The sequence below is a fragment of the Lagenorhynchus albirostris genome, chromosome 7, assembly GCF_949774975.1.
Source record: "Lagenorhynchus albirostris chromosome 7, mLagAlb1.1, whole genome shotgun sequence".
In the NCBI taxonomy this organism is placed as follows: Eukaryota; Metazoa; Chordata; class Mammalia; order Artiodactyla; family Delphinidae; genus Lagenorhynchus; species Lagenorhynchus albirostris.
This window is the reverse complement of record NC_083101.1, coordinates 438142-461658: the sequence shown is the minus strand read 5'-3', so window position 1 is coordinate 461658 and position 23517 is coordinate 438142. Positions and strand designations below refer to the sequence as shown.

The following is a 23517-nucleotide window of genomic DNA, read 5'->3' as shown; positions in this document are numbered from 1 at the left end:
ATCTTGTGACTTTTTCTTCCTTTGCCTGTTAATGTGGTGGATTACAATGATTCATTTTTGAGTATTGAACCAGACTTACTTCCTGGAACAAACATGGTCATGGTATATAATTCCTTTTATATATTGCTGAATTGTATTTGCTAATATTTTGTTAAGGATTTTTGCATCTGTATTCATGAGGGCTATTGGTCTGTCATTTGTTCCCTTTGTTTTGTTTTGTTTTTGTTTTTTTGGTACTGTCTTTGTATGGTTTTGATGTCAGGATAATACAAGCTTCCAAAAATGGATTTGGAAGTGTTCCCTTCTCCGTTCTATTTTCTGGAAGCCATTGTGTAAAAATGCTGTGAATTCTTCTTTAAACATTTGGTAGAATTCTGCAGTGAATCCAGCTGGGCCAGGAGAGTTCTTTTTAGGAAGCTTTAAACTTATGGATTCAATTTCTTTAATAGTTATAGGGATCTTCAAATGATCTATTTCCTGTTGAGTGAGTTGTGGTAGTGTGTGTTTTTTGAGGATGTAGTCCATTTAGTCTAAATTGTCAAATTTATGTGTGTAGAGTTGTTCACAGTAGTCACTCATTATTATCCTTTTGATGTCTGCAGGGTCTGTAGGGATAGCCCTTGTCTCATTTCTTACACTGGTAATTTGTGTCTTCTCTCTTGATCTCTTTTGGGAGGTTTAGGTTAGTCGTACTAGAAGTTTGTCAATTTTATTGATCTTTTCAAAGAACCAGCTCTTAGTTTCAATGATTTCTTTCTTTCTTTTTTTCAGTTTTACTTATTTCTGCCCTTATTTTTATTATTTTCTGCATTCTGTTTGCTTTGGGTGTATTTTACTCTTTTTTTTCTCAGTTCTTGTGGTGAGAGCTTAGATGCGTGATTTGAGACGTTTCTTCTTTTCTAGTGTATGCACGTGGCATATTAAATTTGCCTCAGCACACTTTAGCTGTGTCTCACACATTTTAATATGTTGTATTTTCAGTTTAATTCAGTACCATGTGTTCTTAAATTTTCCTGTAGACTTTTCTTTGATCTGTAGATTGTTTAGAAATGTGCTGTTTAGTTTCCAAATGTTTGGAGATGTTCCAGTATCTTTCTGTTATTAATTTCTAGCTTGATTCCATGTGGTCAGAGAACACACTGTATGATTTTGATTATTTTAAATTTGGTAAGGTTTATTTTAGGCTCAAGATATGGTCTATCTTTGTTTATGTTTCATGGGCACTTGGCAAGAGTATGTACACTGCTGTTTTTGTGTGGCGTGTTCTATAAATGTGGCTTAGATCCTGCTTGTTGGTGTTACTAAGTCTTCTGAATCCTTGCTGACTTTCTGTCTGCTTGTGCTGTCAGTTGTCGAGGTGGGTGCTGAGGTCTCCATTTACAGTTGTGCGTTTGTCTCCTCTTCCTTACAGTTCTATTGGTTTTTGCTTCACATATTTTTTGGCTCTGTTGTTGAGCACATACAGGCACACCTCATTTATTGAGCTTCACCTTATTGTAGACAATGCGTTTTTTCACAAATTGAAGGCTTGTGGCAACCCTGCATAGAGCAAATCTATTGGCGCCATTTTTTCCAAAAGCATTGGCTCACTTTTTGCCTCTGTGTCACATTTCGTTAATTCTTGGAATATTTCAAACACTCCTAAAAGATTATGGCTTGTTGAAGGCTCAGATGCTGGTTAGCATATTTTAGCAGTAAAATATTTTAAAATTAATGTATGTACATTGTTTTAGACATAATGCTATTATAGCACAATTAGTAGACTGCAGTATAGTATAAACATAACTTTTGTATGCACTGGGAAACCAGAATATCCATGTGACTTCCTTTACTGTGATGCTCATTTTATTGTGGGGGTCTGGAACGAAACCCAAAATATATCCCAGGTGTGCCTGTGCGTGTTTAGTGTTGCTGTGTCTTCTGGGTAGACTTTATTATTATATGTTCCTCTGTGTCTCTAGTAGTCTTATTTGCTATGAAGTCTACTTTATCGATGTTACTGTAGTCACTCCAGCTTTTGTTTGATTAATACGTGCATGATGTATCTTTTTTTATCTTTTTACTTTCAACTTGCCTGCATCATCATATTAGAAGCGAGTTTCTTATAGACAGCATAGAGTTGGGTCATATTTGTTCATCCATTATGCCAATTCTGTCTTTTATTTGGTTTATTTAGACCATTTCCGTGTAATATAGTTATTGCTCTGTTAGGGCTTAAGTCCACTATTTTATTTTTTGTTTCTGTTTGAGCTCTCTGTTTCTTATTTCTTTGATTTCTTTTTCCTGCCTTCCTGTGGGTTATTTGAACGTACTTTAGAACTCCATTTTGATTTATCTACAGTATTTGTAAGTGTATCCTTGCAGAGGATTTTTAGTGGTTGCTCTGGGTATTGCATTATATATACATAATTTATCCCAGTCTATTGGTATAGTTTTACCAGTTTGAGTGAAGTATAGAAATCTTATGCAACTTATGTCCCATTATCCTCTCCAATTTATAGTGTGATTATCTTAAGTATTTCCTCTACATGTATTTATTTATTTTTAAAATTTATTATTTTATAATTTTGGCTGCGTTGGGTTTTTGTTGCTGCACGCGGGCTTTCTCTAGTTGTGGCGAGCAGGGGCTACTCTTCGTTGCGGTGTGTGGGCTTCTCATTGTGGTGGCTTCTCTTGTTGCGGAGCATGGGCTCTAGGCACACGGGCTTCAGTAGTTGTGGCACGCAGGCTCAGTAGTTGTGACTCGCAGGCTCTAGAGCTCAGGCTCAGTAGTTGTGGCGCATGGGCTTAGTTGCTCTGCAGCATGTGGGATCTTCCCGGACCAGGGCTTGAACCCGTGTACCCTGCATTGGCAGGTGGATTCTTATCCACTGCGCCACCAGGGGAGCCCCTCTACATGTATTTAGAACTGCATCAGAGTGTGCTATAATTTTTGTTTCAACCAGAAGCATAGTTTAGAAAACATAATTTAGGAAACTGTATTGTATTGATATTTACCCTTATTTTTATTCTTTCCATTCTCCTTCCTTCCTTATGGTCAATGATTCCTTTTTTTCATCATATTCTTTTTATTTAGAGAACTTTTTAAAGTCACTCTTTGAAAATAGGTTTGCTGGGACAAATTCTCTTAGTATTTCTTCATCTGAGAATATCCTGATTTCTCCTTCATTCCCGAAAGATATTTTTGCTGGGTACTGGTGTCTAGGTTCACACTTCTTGTCTTTCAGCATTTGAAAATATGGTGCTACTTCCTTCTGAACTCCATGATTTAGGATGAGAAATTCACTGTCCTTTGAATTATTTTCCCTTATAGGGATGTGTTTCTCTGGCTCTTCTGAATATATATATATATATATATTCATATATATGTTCATATATATATTCATATATATATATATATATATATCCACTTCTATTATGAAAGTTTTCAGAGGATAGTTGGGTAGTACAATGAACACCGTATATGTTCCACCTAAATTCAATAAATTTTACTTTTGCAATCTTTTTCCTTCCTGTATTATATTTTGCTGTGCCATTTAAAAGTTGTAGGTATTATGAAGTATCATCCCTAGTGTTCTAAGAATAAGGGTACTGGCCTATGTAGCTATAATAACATTATCATACCTAAGAAAATAATTCCATTATCACCTAATTTATTCCATTTAAAAATTTCTAATTGTCACAATCAAGATTTTTTCTGGGCTTCCCTGGTGGCGCAGTGGTTGAGAGTCCGCTTGCCGATGCAGGGGACACGGGTTCGTGCCCCGGTCCGGGAAGATTCCACATGCCGCGGAGCGGCTGGGCCCGTGAGCCATGGCCGCTGAGCCTGTGCGTCCGGAGCCTGTGCTCAGCAACGGGAGAGGCCACAACAGTGAGAGGCCCGCGTACCGCAAAAACAAAAACAAACAAACAAAAAAGATTTTGTTTTTAGTTTTCAGAAGTTTGACTATGAGGTATTTTGTGGATATCTTTGAGTTTATTTTGTTTGGGAGTCACTCAATAGGTCCTTGAGGCTCCCTCCTCCCCCCCTTCTCTTCTTCTACTTCCCCTCCCCCCGCTGCTCCTCCTCCATCTTTCAGCCTAATTTCTCTCTGTCGTTCACGTTCACACTGTACTGTTATTCAGTTCATTGACTCTTTCCTCTGTTCCCTCTCTTCTGCTGTCGAGCCCATCCTCTTAGCTTTTTATATTGGTGATTGTAGTTTCAGTTATAAAAGTTTCATTTGATTCTTTACCTCGTTCATGATACTTTCTATTTTTTTGGTTTGTTTCAAACACGTTTGCAATTGTTTGTGGAAGCAATTTTATCACTGCTGCAGAATCTTTGTCAGATAATTTTAATATCTCCATTATCTTAGTGTTGGAATCTACTGATTGTCTTTTTCGTTCAGTTTGAGATCTTCCTGGCTTTTTGATGCATGAGTTTTGATTGAAACCTGGACGTTTCCACATGTTTTTCTGAGACTCTGGATCTTATTTAACCCTGTGTTAGCTGAGTCTCTGATCCTGACCCATAAGAGGCAGGGGTCTTCTGCCTTGTGACTTCTACATGGGGTGGAAGTCCCAGTTCCCTACTCGACCTTCATTGGCAGGACCCCTCATTACTGCAGGGAGGGGGTAACACTCCCACTTTACAGACTGGAGGCTGAGGAAGCTCAGAAATTTGTTCTGCAGGAACCAGTAAGGATTCCAGCTAGACTGAGCCGAAGTCCAAACCACTAGCTACCCTGACCCTCAGGATATGCAGGAGGAGTAAAATTGACCCTAAAAAGAGGGGTCTGGGGCTTCCCTGGTGGCGCAGTGGTTGAGAGTCCACGTGCCGATGCAGGGGACGCGGGTTCGTGCCCCGGTCCGGGAGGATCCCACATGCCGCGGGGCGGCTGGGCCCGTGAGCCATGGCCGCTGAGCCTGTGCGTCCGGAGCCTGTGCTCCGCAACGGGAGAGGCCACACCAGTGAGAGGCCCGCGTACCGCAAAAAAAAAAAAAAAAAAAGAGGGGTCTGATGGCAGTGACCTGGAGACATCTCCTCCTGGGGTTTCCATGGCTGCGGCGAGTGAGTGTCCTGGGTCACAGTGACCTCGCTGGTCGGAGCTTTGCTGCACTTGACCAAAGTAGTAGGCCTGTTTCCAGCTGGACAGAGCACTTCAGGCAGTCTAAGGGCACAGTATCCACCTGGGGGACATCTTTTCCCAGCACAGATTGGGGGTGCTGATGGTCAGGGAGGGGCTGTAGAGCATCCCTACGATGGTCACCCACTGTGCCCCAGAGAAGCTGGTGGCCTGGAACCCTTTCTGTCCACTCTGTGTGGTCCCCACCTGTCTTGTAGCCCTGTTTAGGTTGGGGAGGGTGATCACATGTGGCTGGACTTGCTGTGCTTTGGGCAGTGACTATGACAAGGTCTGTTGCGTGTGAGGCTGACCTCAGCGTGAGTCAGTGTGTCACTGTGTGTAACCATGTGGGGCAGGAGGCACTGGGCCATGTCCCAGCTCCACCTCTTGGGTTGTGAGCCTGGACCCGTGGATGTGCTGTCTGAACCTCAGTTTCTTCCTCTGTATGGTGGGGCTAATGGTGCTGACCTCCGAGAGTCCCTGGCACGTGGTAGACAGCCCATGATGTTGTTATTTGAATGAGATGTGAATGTCATGTTCTCTGGCATGGCGGCCCGCACATGCCAGGCCTGGCCCTTCTTCAACCCTGCCTGGGGTCTCTGGGGTTTGGAGCAGGCTCAGGGCCTCTAGTGCAGGGGGCCTGCGCTTCATGCTCAGCCCAGGCTGGGGGGTGGGGTGGGGAGGATGGAGGAGGCTGAGGCATCTTTGGCTGAGACCCACAGGCTGTCGCCATGGCAACAGCCAGCAGCCTCCTGGGCAAGAGCCAGCACCTGGAAAGTCAGTGACAAAGCAGTTCCTGGAGATGGTGCTTCGCCTGCCATGAGTCTGCCCTCAGCTCCCGTGTCCCCCTGGGCCTGACTGGGGGACTCGGCACCTGCCCAGCGGGAGCCAGGACTGGGGCGAGCAGGTGCTGCTGGCTTCCCGTGGAGCGCCCCCCCGGCCCCCCTCCATGACGATAGTAACAGTCCCCGGGGACGCTGCTGCTTTTGTCCCTGCCACTGAGTGCTGGTGGGTCCCGATGCTGCCGGGCGCATCTCCTGAGTGTCATCTCGTAACAGCGTCGCCGTAGCCACGGGACCCTCACGCTGGCGCTTCCATGTCTCAGGTGAGGGACCGGACAGGCCGTGCCTTCCCTGTGACCAGGAAGACCCAGGCTTGGACTTAAACCCCGGCCACCTGCTCCAGGGTCCTGGGTCTGGTGTTCCAGGGCTGAGGTCCTCCCAGGCAAGCCCTGTGGAGCCCGGGGTGCTCACGTCTGGGTGGAGAGGACATGGCACCCCAGCCCCCTGCGCGGCAGGGCGAGCTCCCTGAAAGGGGCTGAGCGACACCCCTGAAACGCGTCCCTCCTGGGGCCCCAGCAGGGTCGGGACCGTGCTCAGCTCAGCCAGCTTGGAGCCAGAGCCACCACTGCGGGGGCCGCAGCATCTCAAGGGGTCGAGTGGCCCCTGCACCCCAGGCGCTTCTCGCTGATTTGTTGCCCAAACTGAGGTGTTTTTGAGAGTCAGAGGGCCAGCAGTAGCAGTTGTGCGGGGCCCGCAGTCCAGACTGAGGGTGTCCTGGGTGTCTCTGCCCCTTTGCTGACTGGATGGACTGGGAGCCTCAGGGGGAGCTCCCGGCTTGGCCGGGGGAAGGGCAGAGGATGACCCCCACCCCCATCGTAAAACAGACGTTGAAAGGCAGGGTGACCTTCTAGCCAGTATGTTCCATATGCGGCTACAAAGACCCAGCCGAGACCCCAGACTCTGGGCGGGTGGGGGGTGCCCGGGTCAGGGTCGGGGCCCCAGGCCAGCACTGCAGCGGGTGTTGCCACCTCTCCCCACCCCACGTGGCCGGGAGCGCCCCCAAGCTCAGGTGCCCGTGCGGGTGGGACTCCGCACAGGGGCTGGCTGATGTGTCTGCGCCGTGTGCGCCTGGTATCTGTGGTCCAGGCAGTGTGTCCGTGGCCCCTGCTGTCCGCACTGGGCGCTTGGGTACCGTGGGGCTGTGTGTCTGAGCACGCGCCACGCGCCTGTGTGTCCCCGAGTCCCGGCCATGTCTTTACGCCGTGTTGCTCCATGTGCCGGGGTGACCTGGGCCTGGGGGCTGGGCTACAGTAGTCACTAGCTGGGTGAGTGTGTGCTCTGGGGCCTGAGTCCCTGCATATTTTAAGTAGTTGTTACCATAACTTGCATAAAACTTGCATTTTACCCTTTTTTTTTATATAACAGCGTATTGAGGTAGAATTCACGTACCATAATATTCATCCTTTTATAGCGTACAATTCAGTGATTTTTAGTATGATCTCAGAGTTGTGCAACCATCACTACAACCTAATTTTAGAGCATTTCCATCTCCCCGAGAAGGAAACGCCTTCCCATTCATAGTCACGCCCCGATGCCCCTCCCCACCGGCCCCAGTAATCACTCATCTCCTGTTTGTCCCTGTAAACGAGTCTGCCTGGACACTGAATGTGATGCCATCATGCAATGTGTGGCCCTTTGTGTCTGGCATCTTTCACTTAGTACAGTGTTTCTAAGGTTCATCCATGAATCGGTTCATCTGTTTCTTTTAACGTTATTTCACAAACACATTAGGTCCGATGCGATGTGTTATTATGTGTAATGAGCACCCAGGGTTCCACTGTCATTGCACACGAAGATGGTTCTACATGAGTTTTTAAAATTATTCTTAATTAATTAGTTAATTAATTAATTTATTCATTCATTCATTTATTTTTGGCTGTGTTGGGTCTTCGTTGCTGCACACAGACTTTCTCTAGTTGCGGTGAGCGGGGGCTGCTCCGTTGCAGTGCGCGGGCTTCTCATTGCAGTGGCTTCTCTTGTTGCGGAGCACGAGCTCTAGGTGCGTGGGCTTCAGTAGCTGTGGCATGCGGGCTCAGTAGTTGTGGCTCGCGGGCTCTAGAGCGCAGGCTCAATAGCTGTGGCACGCGGGCTTAGTTGCTCCGCGGCATGTGGGACCCTTCTGGACCAGAGCTCGAACCCATGTCCCCTGCATTGGCAGGCGGATTCTTAACCACTGCGGCACCAGGGAAGTCCCTCTACATGGGGTTTTGATCTCAATAGTGTGATGTCTATCTTTGTAACTTGGTTTCTGAATTTTTCATTATTTTGATGGGGCAGATTCCTAGAGCAGACTGACTGAAAGTGTTTAGACGTTTCACGGCATTTTATTTTGCCAAGTTGTTTTACAAGTGGGACGCATTAGTTTACATTCCCACTAGTTCTATTTAAATCATTAGTTCAATATCAACTTCACCACCACTGGGGGTTACGTTTCTAAAGCTCTCGCTAATGTATCGGGTGTAAAGTCCACTTACAATTGTTGCTGTTTCATCTTTCGTTTCGGTGACTGATGGTTTGGATGTGTTTGCACGTTACTGAATTGTGTTTACTTTTATGAGGTATTTGTGTGGATTCTTTGCCGTTTAGTTTTGGAAACGTCAGGGCTTCTTCACTAACATTTATTGAGCACGTACTTCCTACCAGGAGCCTTGCTGGGTGTGGGCTGAGAAGGAAGGCCCCCAGCCCTAAGCCAGCCCTGCCCTCCCTGCAAGGCTGACCTCCTGCCTCGCTTTCCAGGATTTCCTAGAGCCTAAGACTTTGGGAATAGTAGTCACCAAAGTCTTAGGTCTAGGAAGTAGTAGGATGTATGCTATAATTGCCCTTTTGTTATTGTTGTTAATATAACATCTTTAATTAAAGTACCTCCAAGTTATTTTATTATTTTTAAAAATGTCAATGGAGGGTACACGTTTTCCTTTTCTGTATAAATAAAATATATTGATTTTCTCACTTTAAAATGCTCATATTGGAAAGAGTAAAAACAATGGCCCACAATCCCACCGTCCTGAGATAACCACTATTAATATTTTGAGCTACTTCCTTCCGAGCCTTTTCTATGTGTAAGTTTTTAAAATACACAGTTGGTATCATACACCAGGGGCATAGGAGCAGGCTGCCTCATCAGCTGGGCAGGGTTGCCCACGATGCCATGCGAGGGGTCCCCAGCGGGCACCCTGCACACAGGGGCCTGGTGTCTGAGCATCCTCCACGACTGAGCATGTGCTGAAGACACGGTTCTTCTGCCGTGTGGACTGACCCCAGTCACCCCCTTATTGTTGAGCATTTAAGTTATCTCCAATTTTGCTTTTATAGAAAAGACCAAAATACACACATACACCTGTGCCACACCTCTGATTATTTCCTTGGGAGAGATGCCTAGAAGTTGGACGACAATAAATCATATTAAAAAGTTCTTCACTCTCCTGTCACTTGGTTATGCTTCCTTTGTCACATATTTAAGTGCTTTTGTGTGTGACACGTGCTGCTTCTGCTTTGATTTGAACCCATCTGGCCTGTGGTCTAGCTGTTGAGCTCAAAGTGGCATTTCAGTATCTCATGAAACAAAACCTTCTCTCTTTGCTCTTCTTTTCTGAATATTTCTTTAATTTTTTTGCCTATTTAGTTTTCCAGGTAACTCTGAAATCATGTTGCTGTAGTCCAAAGAATTCCTTTTGGGAGGTTGTTTCAATTATTGAGAATCTCTAAGTCAATTTGTGGAGAATCAAAATCCATGTTTTTCTGCCCATCCAGGAGTAGCATGTATCTTAACATGTGTTCGACGCTCCCCTCTAGGTAAATAAAGTCTTGTAGTTTTCTTGGTGTAGGTCACTCACATTTTTTTTTAAAAAATTAGTTAGTTAATTATTTATTTATTTATTGGCTGCGTTGGGTCTTTGTTGCTGCTTGTGGGTTTTCTCTAGTTGCAGCGAGCAGGAGCTACTCTTCGTTGCGGTTCGCAGGCTTTGGGCGGGGGCTACTCGGCTTCTCATTGCGGTGGCTTCTCTTGTTGCAGAGCACGGGCTCTAGGCGTGCGGGCTTCAGTAGTTGCGGCATGCAGGCTCTGTAGTTGTGGCTCGCGGGCTCTAGAGTGCAGGCTCAGTAGTTGTGGCGCACGGGCTTAGTTGCTCCGCGGCACGTGGGATCTTCCTGGACCAGGGCTCGAACCCGTGTCCCCTGCATTGGCAGGTGGATTCTTAACCACTGAGCCACCAGGGAAGTCCCGGTCACTCACATTTTAAAGTTATTCCGCAGTGCTTTGTGTGTGAGGCCATTGTGGTTGAGCAGTTTTGTTTCATCAGATTTCCGACTGGCCACGTTTGGTCCCACTTCGGCTTTGGGGAATTTGCGCTCTCGTCGTGCTCCCGGGCTTGGCCCCTGCAGGCCACTCTGAGGCGACTTGCGCTGGTCTCTGTTTGCTGATTGATGGCGAGCTTGCAGCCAAGTTTTGTTTTTTTTCCAGCCCCGATTTCTCAGCACTGTGATGACAATATCTAAAGGTTGTTGTTTTTCTATAATTGCTCTTGTGCTGTACTTTTCTCTGCTTTCTGTCCTCTGTGGAAGTCGGCGGGGGGAGGGTGAGACTTGCAAACCTGCAGGAAGGGGTTCAGGGTGATGTTCCTGACCAGCGGCCCGCACAACTTGAGTGGGTGTCAGAATCACCTGCAGGGCTTCCCTCAATCCTGGTGCCGGGCCCACCCTCCGAGGGCCGGTGGGCGGGGCCCAGAGTTCACACCCGCTGCTGGTCCTGGGATGGTGCTTTGAGAAACTCTGCTCTCGACCAAGTTCCTGGGAGTTTTATCATTATCTTCCAGAAATACTTATTTTATCTATTCCTTCCCTTATGTCTTATTCATATTCTGTTATGTTAGCCAGAACTCTTGATATAAGATTAAATGAGATTTATGATTTAAAAGGAAATCCTTCATGATACATGTCGGTTTGTTGGTACTCTTGAGAGTGGATTTTGTGCATAGAAAATTTTTAATTTCTAAAAATCATCATTCAGTTTATTAACATGACAAATCCAAAAATGTAATTCCTTTAAAGAAACTTTAGATTCAGTTTGTGACAACATGGATGGATGTTGAAGGCATTATGCTAAGTGAAATGAGTCAGACAGAGATAGACAAATACTGTACTTATATGTGGAATCTAAAAGAAACACAACCCACCAAACTCATAGGAAAGGAGGTCAGATTTGTGGTTCCCAGAGTGGGGATATGGGGTCGGGGAGGGGGAACTGGAGGAAAATGGTCAGAAGGTACAAACATACAATTTACAAGATACATAAGCCCTGGGGATGTGATACACGGCGTGGTGACCGTGGCTCACACTGGATATGATCTACAGGAAAGCTGCGGAGACAGTAGATCCGAAGAGTTCTCATCACAAGGAGGAGATGTTTTTTCTTTTTTTTCATTGTATCTACATGAGATAATGGATGTTAACTAAGCCTGTTGCGGTAATAATTTCGCAATATATGTAAATCAAACCACCATGCTGTATGCCGTAAACATTTATAGTGACGTATGTCAGTTGTTTCTCAATAAAACTGGAAAAAATATTAACTGTTTTTAGATTCAGCTTATGAAAAATTATATTTATACATTTTGCAATTTTTAACAATCACTTTAAAGGAGACTCTAAGTAGGGTTTTTATTCCATTTCATAAGCTTAATGTAAAACATTTAATATTTCATTTATAAATTTATTGTAACTGGACTTTCCTAAGTACTTAAGTTCTGTATATCCAGCTAATTAGAGTGTAAACATGGTGATTCATACATTTGCTTAAATGTTGCAATACTGTTTACAAACTTATGAAGTTTTCAACTTAAAATCACACGTCTAGGGCTTCCCTGGTGGTGCAGTGGTTGATGCAGGGGACACGGGTTCATGCCCCGGTCCGGGAAGATCCCACATGCCGCGGAGCGGCTGGGCCCATGAGCCATGGCTGCTGAGCCTGTGCTCCGCAACGGGAGAGGCCACAACAGTGAGAGGCCCGCGTACCGCAAAAAAAAAAAAAAAAAAAAAAAATCACACGTCTAAATCAATTCTTCCATTACATTTAAAAATTAGAATCACAGGGCTAATGTGATGCTAAACGCAGCCCTGTTTAGCGTGTTAATGTGTTCTGATAAATTCTTTTAATCCTAACACTGTACTGTTAACACAGAAGGTTTGATTTGCATAAACATTTCTGTATTTAATTCTGATTCTTCCTAGGAGTTTAATATTGCTGATCCACTAAGGAAACTGTCATCTTAGAACAAATGAAACTGAATTTCCTTCCCTGGTGGCTCCCGGGTGGCCTCCTCGGAAAGCTTTCCCAGGCAGAATGAGGACGGCCCCTTCCCTGAGCACTGGTGTCGTGGCAGGACCTCTCACTCACAGGGTCTCCAGCCCCAGTGGCTGTAGTTAGCTTGTGGCAGGACCTCACTCACAGCGTCTCGCCCCAGTGGCTGTAGTTAGGTTGTGATTTACTCCATGGGGCTGCTTTCATCAGTTGGGTAAATCTTGTGTTTTTATGGTTCTTACGACTGTAGACATTCCTGCCTGGGTCTGAAAACTTTTGTATTCTTCATTAAAAAACAAAAAGTTGTTTTCCTGTCCCACAGGCCCGTGACAACAATGCCATGGCAAAACGAGTTTCTGTATCGCACGTGTCTGCCAATGGCGTGACCTCTCAGGTCATTTTACTGACATGTCAGGGTTGTGACAACCCTGTGAATGTCATGATGCCTGGGAGACAGGAAGCCATAGGCGGAGGGAGGGATGGCTTTTCTTTCTGTGTGATTTGTCTCCTCCTGGGAGTGGCCGTGGAGCTTCTCCAGTGCCCTTCACCGTCCGGATTGTTTCTGTCTTTTGCGGGCAGCATGCCCGTGTGTTGTTTTAAAATGTGTGTTCCCCTCCCTCACACCTCCCTGTAAATGGGCTCTTAGCTTTGGAGATTTGTCTTAGAGAAATAAAACATTAGATACAGTTGAAGTCTTCTGATTACAATCCCTCAACCAAATTCTCCTTTCTTTATCTGTCCTTCTCTTTCACCTTTTGGTGGCAACCACTATCCTGATTTGTGTTCATTATCCAGTGCGTGTGTGTTGGGGGGAGGGCTTCCAACTTGTACTAAATATGTCCCTATTGATAAATAATATGCAGTCTTGTTTGCATGGTTTTAATTGTTTGAGTGTGTATATGCATTTAAACCTAGATACATAAGTGTTTCACAACTTGCCTTTTTACCCCTTCACATTGCTTTAAGCATTTCCATGTTAATACGTGTAGTTTATTTAATTTCACGTGCTCATCATATTTTACTGCAGTGATGTTCCATTGTATGCATGGACCACATTCATGTTTTCTCTCTCTGTGCGATGAGCAGTAGGTGATTCCTGTCTTTCACTATTAAAGACAGTGCCACAACTAACATGCCTGTGTACATTTCTGCAAACGTTTGGGAGGCCAGTCTAGTCCATATGTTCATTTAAAAATTTCCTAGAGGTGGCCAAATGCTCTCCGGAACGATTCTACAGTTTTCTCTTCCACCAGCAGAGCTGCTGTTCGGCATCACCAGCTGTAACACTGTTTGCTAAACAGGATGTGGAATGGTCTCTCTTTGTTAGTTTAATTTGAATTTCCCTGATCGCCGGTGGTTTTGAACATCTTTTCTCTTTTGTAATTTGCTTATTTTTCATATAGGTTATGTGTACTTTTCATCTGAATGTATAGGAATTCTTTATGTATTCCGGAAACCAGTTCTGTCAGCTTTTTGCATTGCAAGTGTCATTTTCTTTTCACTTTCTCTATAGCTTTTGTAGTATAGTTTCAATTTTATTGTAGTCAGATTTATCAGTGTGCCGCTTTATGGTTTGCCATTTTTATGTGTTCTTCAGAAACCCTTCCTTAACTCATAGTCATAGAACTGTTCGCATGTCTTTTTGTTTTGTTTTTCCAAAGTTTTGAAGTCTGCTTTCTGCACTGAGGCCTACTTTTATTTTCCAACTTTAAAAATTGTGGCAAAATACACATAACATAAAATTGAGCATCTTAATCACTTTTAAGTGTGCAGTTCAGCGGTATTAAATACATGCATAATGTTGGGTAGCTATCAGCTCCGTCCATCTCCACAGCTCTTTTCATCTTTCACATATGAAACTCTGTCCTCGTTAAACAACAACCCCCATCTCTCCCTCCCCTCAGACCCTGAGAACCACCATTCTGCTTTCTGTCTCTACGATTTTGACTACTCTAAGTATCTCATAAAAGTAGAATCCTACAGTATGTGCCTTTTTTTGTGACTGGCCTATTTCATTTAGCGTACTGTCTTCAGGGTTCATCTAAGTTGCATTATGTATTAGAATTTCCTTCCTTTTTAAGGCTGAATAATATTCCAGTGTTTGTATATACCATAATTTGCTTCTTCGTTCATCCACTGATGGACACTTGTGTTCCTTCTATGTCTTAGCTGTTGTGAATACTGCTGTTATGATCCTGGGTGTAACAAATAAATCTCTTTGAGACCTTGTTTCATTTCTTCTGGATATATACCCAAGAGTGGAATTGCTGGATCGTATGGTAATTTTATGTTCAACTTTTTGAGGAATCACTGTACTGTTTTCCACAGCAGCTGCACCATTTTACATTCCCATCAACAATGCACAAGGGTTTTTCTTTCTTCACATCCTTGCCAACACTGTTATTTTCCTTTTTTTTTAATAATAATAATCATCCTAATGGGTGTGATTGGTATCTTATTATAGTTTTTTGTTGTTGTTGCTTTGTTTTTGCGGTACGCGGGCCTCTCACCATTGTGGCCTCTCCCGTTGCGGAGCACAGGCTCCGGACGCACAGGCTCAGCGGCCATGGCTCACGGGCCCAGCCGCTCCGCAGCATGTGGGATCTTCCCGGACCGGGGCACGAGCCCATGTCCCCTGCATCGGCAAGCGGACTCTCAACCACTGCACCACCAGGGAAGCCCTCCTATTATAGTTTTGATTTGCATTTCCCTAATAATTAGTGATGTTGAGCACCTTTTCATGTGCTTAATGGCCATTTGTATATCTTTTTTGAAGAAATATACATTCAAGTCCTTTGCCTGTTTTTAAATTGGGTTTTTATTGTTGTTGAGTTGTAGGAGTTCTTAATATATTCTGGATATTAATCCCTTATTAGATATATGGCTTGTGAATACTTTATCCCATATTCTGTAGCTTGTCTTTTCACGCTGTTGATAGTGTCCTTTGATGTACAAAAGTTTTGTAAAATTTTGATGAAGTCCAATTTTTGTATTTTTTCTTTTATTGCTCAGGCTTTTGGTGTCACTTCCAAGAAATCATTGCCAAATTCAATGTCATGAAGATTTTCTCTTGTATTTTCTTTTGAGTATTATAGTTTAAGGTCTTACATTTAGAACTTTGATCCATTTTGAGTTGCTTTTTGTATATTGCATGAGATACGGGTCCAACTTAATATTTTTGCATGTGAACATCTAGTTTTTCCAGCACAATTTGGTGAAAAGACTGTCTTTTCCTCTTTGAATGGTTTTGGCGTTCTTGTTGAAAATCAATTGACTGTGTATGTAAGACTTCGTTTCTGGGTTATTATTCTATCGTTCTGACTATCCAGAGTCCCTTGAGAGTCCGTATGAATTCTAGGATGAGTTTTGCTATTTCTGCAAAAAATCTCTTCGGAATTTTGGTCGGTATTGCATTGAATCTGTAGATTGCTTTGGGTATTGACATCTTAACAATATTGTTTTCCAATCCATGAACATGGGATGCCTTCCTGTTTGTTTAGTGTTCTTTAATTTCCTTCACCAGTGTTTTGTAGTTTTCAGGGTACAAGTCTGTCACCTCCTTAATTTTATTCTTAAATATTTTATTCTTTTTGATGCTATTATAAATGGATTTTTAAAAAATATCCTTTGTTGGTTGTTCATTGTAAGTATATAGAATACAACCTATTTTTTTGTGTTGACTTTATATCCTGAAACTTTACTGAATTCATTAGTTCTGGTAATTTTTGGTGGATTTTCTACAAATTTAGGATTTTCTACATATAAGATCTGTTGAGATTTTTATTGGAATTTCATTGAATTTGTGGGCTAATTTGGGGAAAGGGACATATAAAAATGTTGAATTGTCTCATCTATTAATACGGTTCATCTCTATTATCTCTTTGCTCTTCATGAATGTTTTATGACGTTTATTATCAAGATATTGCACTTATTTTATTGAGCTTATTCCTAGATACTTTATAGATTTTGTTGCTATTATAAACAATATTTTATGTCAGCTTTATTGAGATGTAATTCACATACTATAAAATTCATACTTTTAAAGTATACAATTCAGTGATTTTCAGTGTAGTCATAGAGTTGTACAACCATCACCACTAATTTTAGAACGTTTTCATTACCCCAGGAAGGAATCCCATACCCATTAGAATAAGAGCTTTTAAAATTTGCATTTTCTAATAGTAAATGAAAACAATTTATTTTTGTATATGTGTTTGGTATTTCATAACCTTGCTGAACTTTCTAATTCTACTAGTTTTGCTGTACTGTATATGCTTTTGGATTTTCTATGTAGAAATCACATTATCTGTGAATAAGACAGTTTGTTTCCTCCTTTCTAAACTTTTTTTTTCTTTTTCTTGCCTTTTTGCCTTGGCTAGGGCCTCCATATGATATAAATGGTATATTTGTGTTATCGCTGAATTTAAAGAGAAATGCTCCTAATGGTTTTTAGTAGATACCTATTGTCACTTTAAGGAATTTCCTGTTCCTAATTCTCTTTATCATGAATGATACTGAAATGTTATCAAATAATTTTTCTGAAAATTTTAACATGATTATATGGTTTTTATATTGATTTTCCATGTGGTGGATTACATTAATAGTTATTCTACTATTGAATTATTCTTATGTTCCTTTGACAACTCAGTTGGCCATTATAAACTCTTAACATATGTACCTTTGAATTCGATTTACTCTAATATTTTATTTAAAATTTGTGTTCATAATTGAGATGTGTATAAATTTTTCTTGCCCTTTTCCAGTCTTTTTTTTTTTTTTTTTTTGTGGTACGCGGGCCTCTCACTGCCGTGACCTCTCCCGTTGCGGAGCACAGGCTCCGGACGCGCAGGCCCAGCGGCCATGGCTCATGGGCCCAGCGGCTCCGCGGCATGTGGGATCCTCCCGGACCGGGGCACGAACCCACGTCCCCCGCATCGGCAGGCGGACTCTCAACTGCGCCACCAGGGAAGCCCCCTTTTCCAGTCTTTAAAAAAATTTGTTTAATTGAAGTATAGTTGATTTACAATGTTGTGTTAGTTTCAGGTGTACAGCAAAGTGATTCAGTTATACATACATATATATCTATTTTTATCAGAATCTTTTCCCTTATAGGTTATTGCAAAATACTGAGTATAGTTCCCTGTGCTAAACCGTAGTTCTTTGTTGGCTATCTGTTTTATATATAGTAGTGCGTATATGTTAATCTCAAACTTCTAATTTATCCTTCCCCCACCTTTCCCCTTTGGTAACCATAGGTTTGTTTTCTATGTCTGTGGGTCTATTTCTGTTTTGTATGTAAGTTCATTTGTATCATTTTTTTAGATTCCACATATAAGCAGTATCATATGATATTTGTATTTCTCTGTCTGGTTTACTTCACTTAGTATGATTATCTCTAGGTCCATCCATGTTGCTGCAAATGGAACTATTTCATTCTTTTTTTATAGCTGAGTAATATTCCATTGTATAAATATACCACATCTTCTTTATCCACTCATCTGTCCATGGTTGCCTTCATGTCTTGGCTATCGTAAATAATGCTGCTGCGAACACTGGGGTGCATGTATCTTTTTGAATTATGGTTCCAGTCTTTTTTTTTTAAACATCTTTATTGGATGGTTCCAGTCTTGATGTCAAGATTATACCAGCATCATAAAATGAGTTGGGAGCTTTTCTTGTATTTTTATTCTCTAAAACAGTTTGTATAACACAGAATTTTCTGTTCTCTGAATGTTTGTAAGAACATACTTGTAAAATTGTCTGGATCTGATCTTCTGGCAGAGGAAAACTGAATCCAAATTAATTCTTGTAAATGGTCCAAGATTCTGGTCCCCTGCCTGCCCACCTGTACAGCCATATCCCCTTGAGTGCAGGCAGATCCTGTGGGTATGATGAGATATCACTCCTGTGGTTAGGTTATGAATCAGTTGACTCTGAGTTAACCAAAAGGGAGATTATTTGGGTGGGACTGATCTCATCAGGTGATCCCTTTAAAGGGACTGGGCTCTTCCTATAGTCAGAGAGTTTAGAAGTGTGAGAGGGACTGTTGAGGGGCCAGGATCTGAGAGTGGCCTCCAGGGGCTAAGAGAAGTCCCCGGCTGACAGCAAGGCAAAGGGACTCCATTCCTACTGCAAGGAAGGGAACTCTGCAGACAACCTGAAGGGGCTGGAAAGCATCACTTTCCCTAGTTTAGCTTCCAGACGAGGATGCAGCTGGCTGTTCCCGAGACCTGCAGCAGAGAATTTAGCCACGATGTGCCCACAGAACAGTGAGCTAATAAACGGGTGCGATTTCAAGTCACTACGTTTGTGGTAGGTTTTTACAGAATAGAACTAATACAATTGTTCATGGTTTATTCAAGTTTTCTACTTCTGTCCCTTTTGGTAACTTGCTTTTCAAGAGGATATATCCATTTCCTCAAAGTTTTAGCATCTATTGGCATAAAATTGTTAATAATATTCTCTTGTGATTCTAAAAATCTCTCCTGTCTGTAGTTGTGTTCCCTGTATTTTTATACTTTCCTGTGCATGTGTGTACACGTGTATGCACACACAAATGTATAAGTGTACATGTGTGCATGCATGCCTGTACTATGTTTATTTGTATATGTATCTTTTGTATGCATTGTACACTCTCTTTTTCTTGATTATTCTTGGCAGAAGCTTGTTCATTTGATTAAACTTTCAAAGATTCAGCTTTCTATTATTTCTCTATTTTCTATTTTCACCATGTCTACTCTTTATTATTTCCATTTTTCTACTTTCTCTAAATTTACCCTGCTATTCTTTTTTAAGATCGTTGAGACACAGCAATACTTGGTTTATTTATTTTTAATCTTTAAAAAAATAAAATCAGTTAAGTTTATAAATTTCCCCTAAGGCATCACTTGGACTGAACCTCACACATATAATATGTAGTATTTTTGTTGTTGATGAGTTCTAAATATTTGGTAATGTCTTTAATTAATGAGTTATTTAGTTGTGCATTTTGAAGGTTTCTATAATGCAAGTTTTTTTTAATGTGGTTTTATAGTAGTATTCTTATTTAATTGGAGAAGTACGATAACATATGTTACTAAGTTTTTGAAATTTGCTGAGGCTTCTTTTGTGATGTAGGATATTTTCAAAGCTATCCCCATGTACTCCTAAAAGTATATATTTTCTATTTGTTAGGAACACATTTTGTTAGGAAAATAGATTATATATGATAGATAGATAGATGATAGATAGGTAGGTAGATAAAGGTAATATATGAAAGATATAGAAGATTAGAACAATAAAATGGATCAAGGTGCTAATTCTGTCTTGATCTTGTTCAGCCTTACTAAATTTTGGTGTTTAGTCTTTCAGGTTCTGATGAGAGCTTTGTGAGGACCTTCCACTATGTTGGAGGAGCTCTCATTCTTTTTCTTTATCTGTTTTGAATTTATGAGGTTTGGGTGCATAAAAATTAATGATGATCATATTCCTTGGTGTAATTTTGCTTTCAGTATTATGCATTATATCTCCCTTTAGCCTTAGGATTGTTTTTTTGCTTTAAATCATATTTTGTCTTTAGTGTTATATACCAACTTCCTTTTCTGTAGCATTTACTTAGTATATTCTTTTAAAAAATCTGTTTATTTTCAACATTTCTGTATTTTTTTTCAGGTATGGCTTTTGTAGGTGGCAACTTTTTGAAAGTTGGACTTTCAAAGGCTCCAATCTAATCATGTATGATTTAATAGGAAATGAAAATTCATTTATATTTCTTATTATTACTTGTGTGTTTGGACTTACGCCTAATATCTTATTTTGTTTTTCCTCTTTATATTATTCCTTTGTTTTGGGGGAGTCTTTTCCTGACTTTTGTAGTGTGACAAAATATTCTATATTACCTGTTCCCTACATACCTTTTTCACCTCTGATGGTTTTTTTTTTTTTTTTTTTTTTTGCGGTATGCGGGCCTCTCACTGCTGTGGCCTCTCCTGTTGCGGAGCACAGGCTCCAGACGCGCAGGCTCAGTGGCCATGGCTCACGGGCCCAGCCGCTCCGCAGCATGTGGGATCTTCCCGGACCAGGGCACGAACCCGCGTCCCCTGCATCGGCAGGCGGACTCTCAACCACTGCGCCACCAGGGAAGCCCACCTCTGATGGTTTTGAAATAGACTGTATTTCTATCCATTTACTGGATATCCTTAACATTTTAAATATATATTCATAACTATACATTTGTCTAACACAGAGGACAGAAAATTATAGCTCATCTGTCTGGCAACCTGTGCTTATAAAGGCTGGAACACAGCCTTGCCCATTCATTGACATAGTATCTGCTTTTATGCTACAACGATGGAGTTGAGTGGTTGTGACAGAGATTCTATGACTCACAAAGCCTAAATATTTACTAATGGCCCTTTTCAGAAAATGCTTGCCGTCCTCTGACCTAATACAATGAAGAGTGATTTAGCCTCTATAACATAATTTGATGCAACTGCACATGGAACAACCCCTTCTGTAAATATTTTTATTATTGCCTAGGCTGTTAGTTTTGCATGTAGAAAATAATGAAAAATTGGACACCATAGTTTTAAAAATCAACGATTAATTAAATTTAACTATTTAAAAAATTTCTGTGCCTACCATTGCTCTTGTATACTGTGCTTTCCCTTTAGGTTCAGTTACCATGTTTTACTGAAGATCTGGGGTGATGACTTATTTTATCTCTGAAAATGTTTATTTTGCCCTCACTCTTTATTGACAGTTTAGCTGGATATAAAGTTCTAAGATGTCAATTATTTTCCTGCTGCTTTTTGGAGGTATTACTTAATTGTCTTCTAGCATATTTTTTTTTTTTTTTGCTGAGGTTAAGTTTTCTCTCCTTTTAACTATTCTTTTTTTCCCCTAGATATTTTATCTTTTCTCTTTCGTAGCCTTTAATACTTACTTTTTATGCTTGATATTCTGCAGTTCCTCACACCATTTCTAGTTGGATGTATTTTATTTACGTGATTGGTACCTTGTAATGCACTTTAAATTTGAGAAAGCAAATCTTTAATTCTGGACATTTCTCATCTGTTATCTTTTCAAATGTTGCTCTTCACCACGTTCCCTCTATTCTCTTTTTCTGGAACGTACATTTGATGTGTGTTAGATATATGATCTAACCTCCATATCGCTTAATTTGTCTTTCATTTTTTTCTTTGTCTTTCCAATGTCTGTGAGTGATTCCTTAGTACTATTTCCTAAACCATTAATACACTCCAACTATGTCTCCAGCCTAGAGTATGATTATTATTATTGATAATATTTTAATAACTATTTGTTTATTTCCAAAACTTCTAGCTAGTTTTTAGAATATCTACCTGTTTCTGCCTATTTTTGTTTCATAATTTTTTGATTTCATCTGAACAAAATTAATCTTTCAATAGTTGATTTTAGTAGTTGAATATCACTCTTAGTATCGGATTTTCTCACATGCTATGGAATTTTGGTTTGTATAGATTTTCTCGTTGCCCTTCTTTTCTTCTCCCCTGACCATTTTATCTTATTTTTTACCCCAGCTGCATCTCTAATTTTATTCCTTGCTGCTATGTATTTAGAGTAGGGGGACCACAATCCTTTTTCACCAAGCATCCAGGGTGCATTTTAAAGGTAGAGCCAACAGGATTGTTAGTGAATTGGATGTGGAGTGTAAGAGAGAGAGGAGTCAGGTATGAAGTCTTGGTTTTGGCTTATGAAACACTTGACTAGTGCTGTTCACAGAGAGGGGGGAATACTGGGGAAGGAGCAAGATTGAGAGAAAGAATAAAAAGTTCTCTAGTCACCATCGTGTAAAAACTCTGAACTTAAAAAAGTACGTGTTTTAATATTTACATTAAAGTTGTAAAAAGAATTCTTTAGTTTTATTAATGTTTGATATGCTTTTTTTGCTATCCAAGTGGAAATGGTAAAAAAGGCAGTTGGATGGATATATGAGCCCAAAGTCCCAGACTTGAGTTAAAGGTGTAAATCGGGAGTAATAAGCATACTGTGGTGTTCAAAGCCGTTGGGCAGATCCTATATGGTGTGAGCCTTGAGGCATCTAATTTTTCAGTCTGGTAGAGGAGGCAAAGCTTGCAAAGAAGACCTAGAAGAGACTCCCAGGATGTTAAGAGGAAAATGAGAGAATTGACCAATGGGCAAGAGAAGAAACCATTTATAGCAGGAGACTTAACCATTGCAATTGGTGAGAAGCCTTGACAAAACATTTCAGTGGAATGGTGCGGGTGAGAACATAGTTGGACAAAGCTAAAGAGAGGCAGAAAGGTAAGGCAGTGGGGAGGCCAAGGATTGACACTTTCAATGAGCTTTGGAGTGAAGGGAGCAGAGAAATGTGCTGGGGTTGGAGGCAGATATGGAATTTTCTGTTTTGTTTTAAGATGGGAGACGTTGGGGTATGTTCTTATGCTAAGGGAGTCCTCTGAGCCCTCTATTCACTTGCCCCACTGTTTGTTCCTGTGTTCTCCTGTGGTAAACTGAGGACTAGGTCATGTGGCATCTGTTCAGAAGTCCCTCAAGTTCCATTCTACTCCCGCTCCTGCTATCACCACCTGTCATGAGGCAGCTTGGAGTGCAGTTGGGGTTGCGTGGGGACATGGTTCAGGCTTGGACTCAATTCAAGGACAGGTTCAAGGCCTGGCCAGGGACCAGAGACCAAGTGTCCTCTCGGGGTGATGCCTGGAGGGTTGGTTATGCTGGTAAAAGCCATTCCTAACATTGCTGGCGAGGACGTCTGAATTCAGTTCCTGGCCTTCCCCGCCTGGCACGCCGCCCCCGACCCCCACCCCCGTGCTTGGACAGCGGGGGACACAGGCACGAAGGTGTCGCTGCTCTTGGAAGACGGGACATGGGTGGGGGGCGTGCCCTCTTCCCAACTCCATGCGGAAGCCCTCACCTCCCCCTTGTCTTTGTTCCCGCCAGGATCCTCGCCACAGCTGGCACTGACTTTGACCTGCGAACCCTGCGGGCTGTGCGTGTGCTGAGGCCCCTGAAGCTGGTGTCTGGGATTCCAAGTGAGTCTGGCAAAAGCAATCAGGCCCAGCCTACCTGGACGCTGACCTCTCTCCCAACCCCTGTCATGGCCAGTTAGGCCCTAACAGTGGGCCCTTTGGTGACTCTGAGCTCGCTGCCCTTGACCCCGGGGAACCAGGCACGAAGAAGGGAGGAGCGGCCCTTCTCCAGTCTCTCCCAACTCCGTGAAAACCCAGAGGGTAACTTGGCTTCCCTACATGGAAGCTTTGATCCTCCTCACACA

The 23517-nt window shown here is 42.1% G+C and overlaps 1 protein-coding gene across 2 annotated transcripts in view; it reads left to right on the top strand.

The window, feature by feature from the left end:
- CACNA1B (calcium voltage-gated channel subunit alpha1 B) overlaps positions 1 to 23517 on the top strand; it is a 193062-nt gene that overhangs the window by 16605 nt on the left and 152940 nt on the right. For both annotated transcript variants that reach the window (XM_060153244.1, XM_060153245.1), the window contains exon 4: positions 23184 to 23275. In XM_060153244.1, the coding sequence (XP_060009227.1) occupies positions 23184 to 23275 (92 nt within the window). The remainder of the gene's footprint in view (positions 1 to 23183; positions 23276 to 23517) is intronic.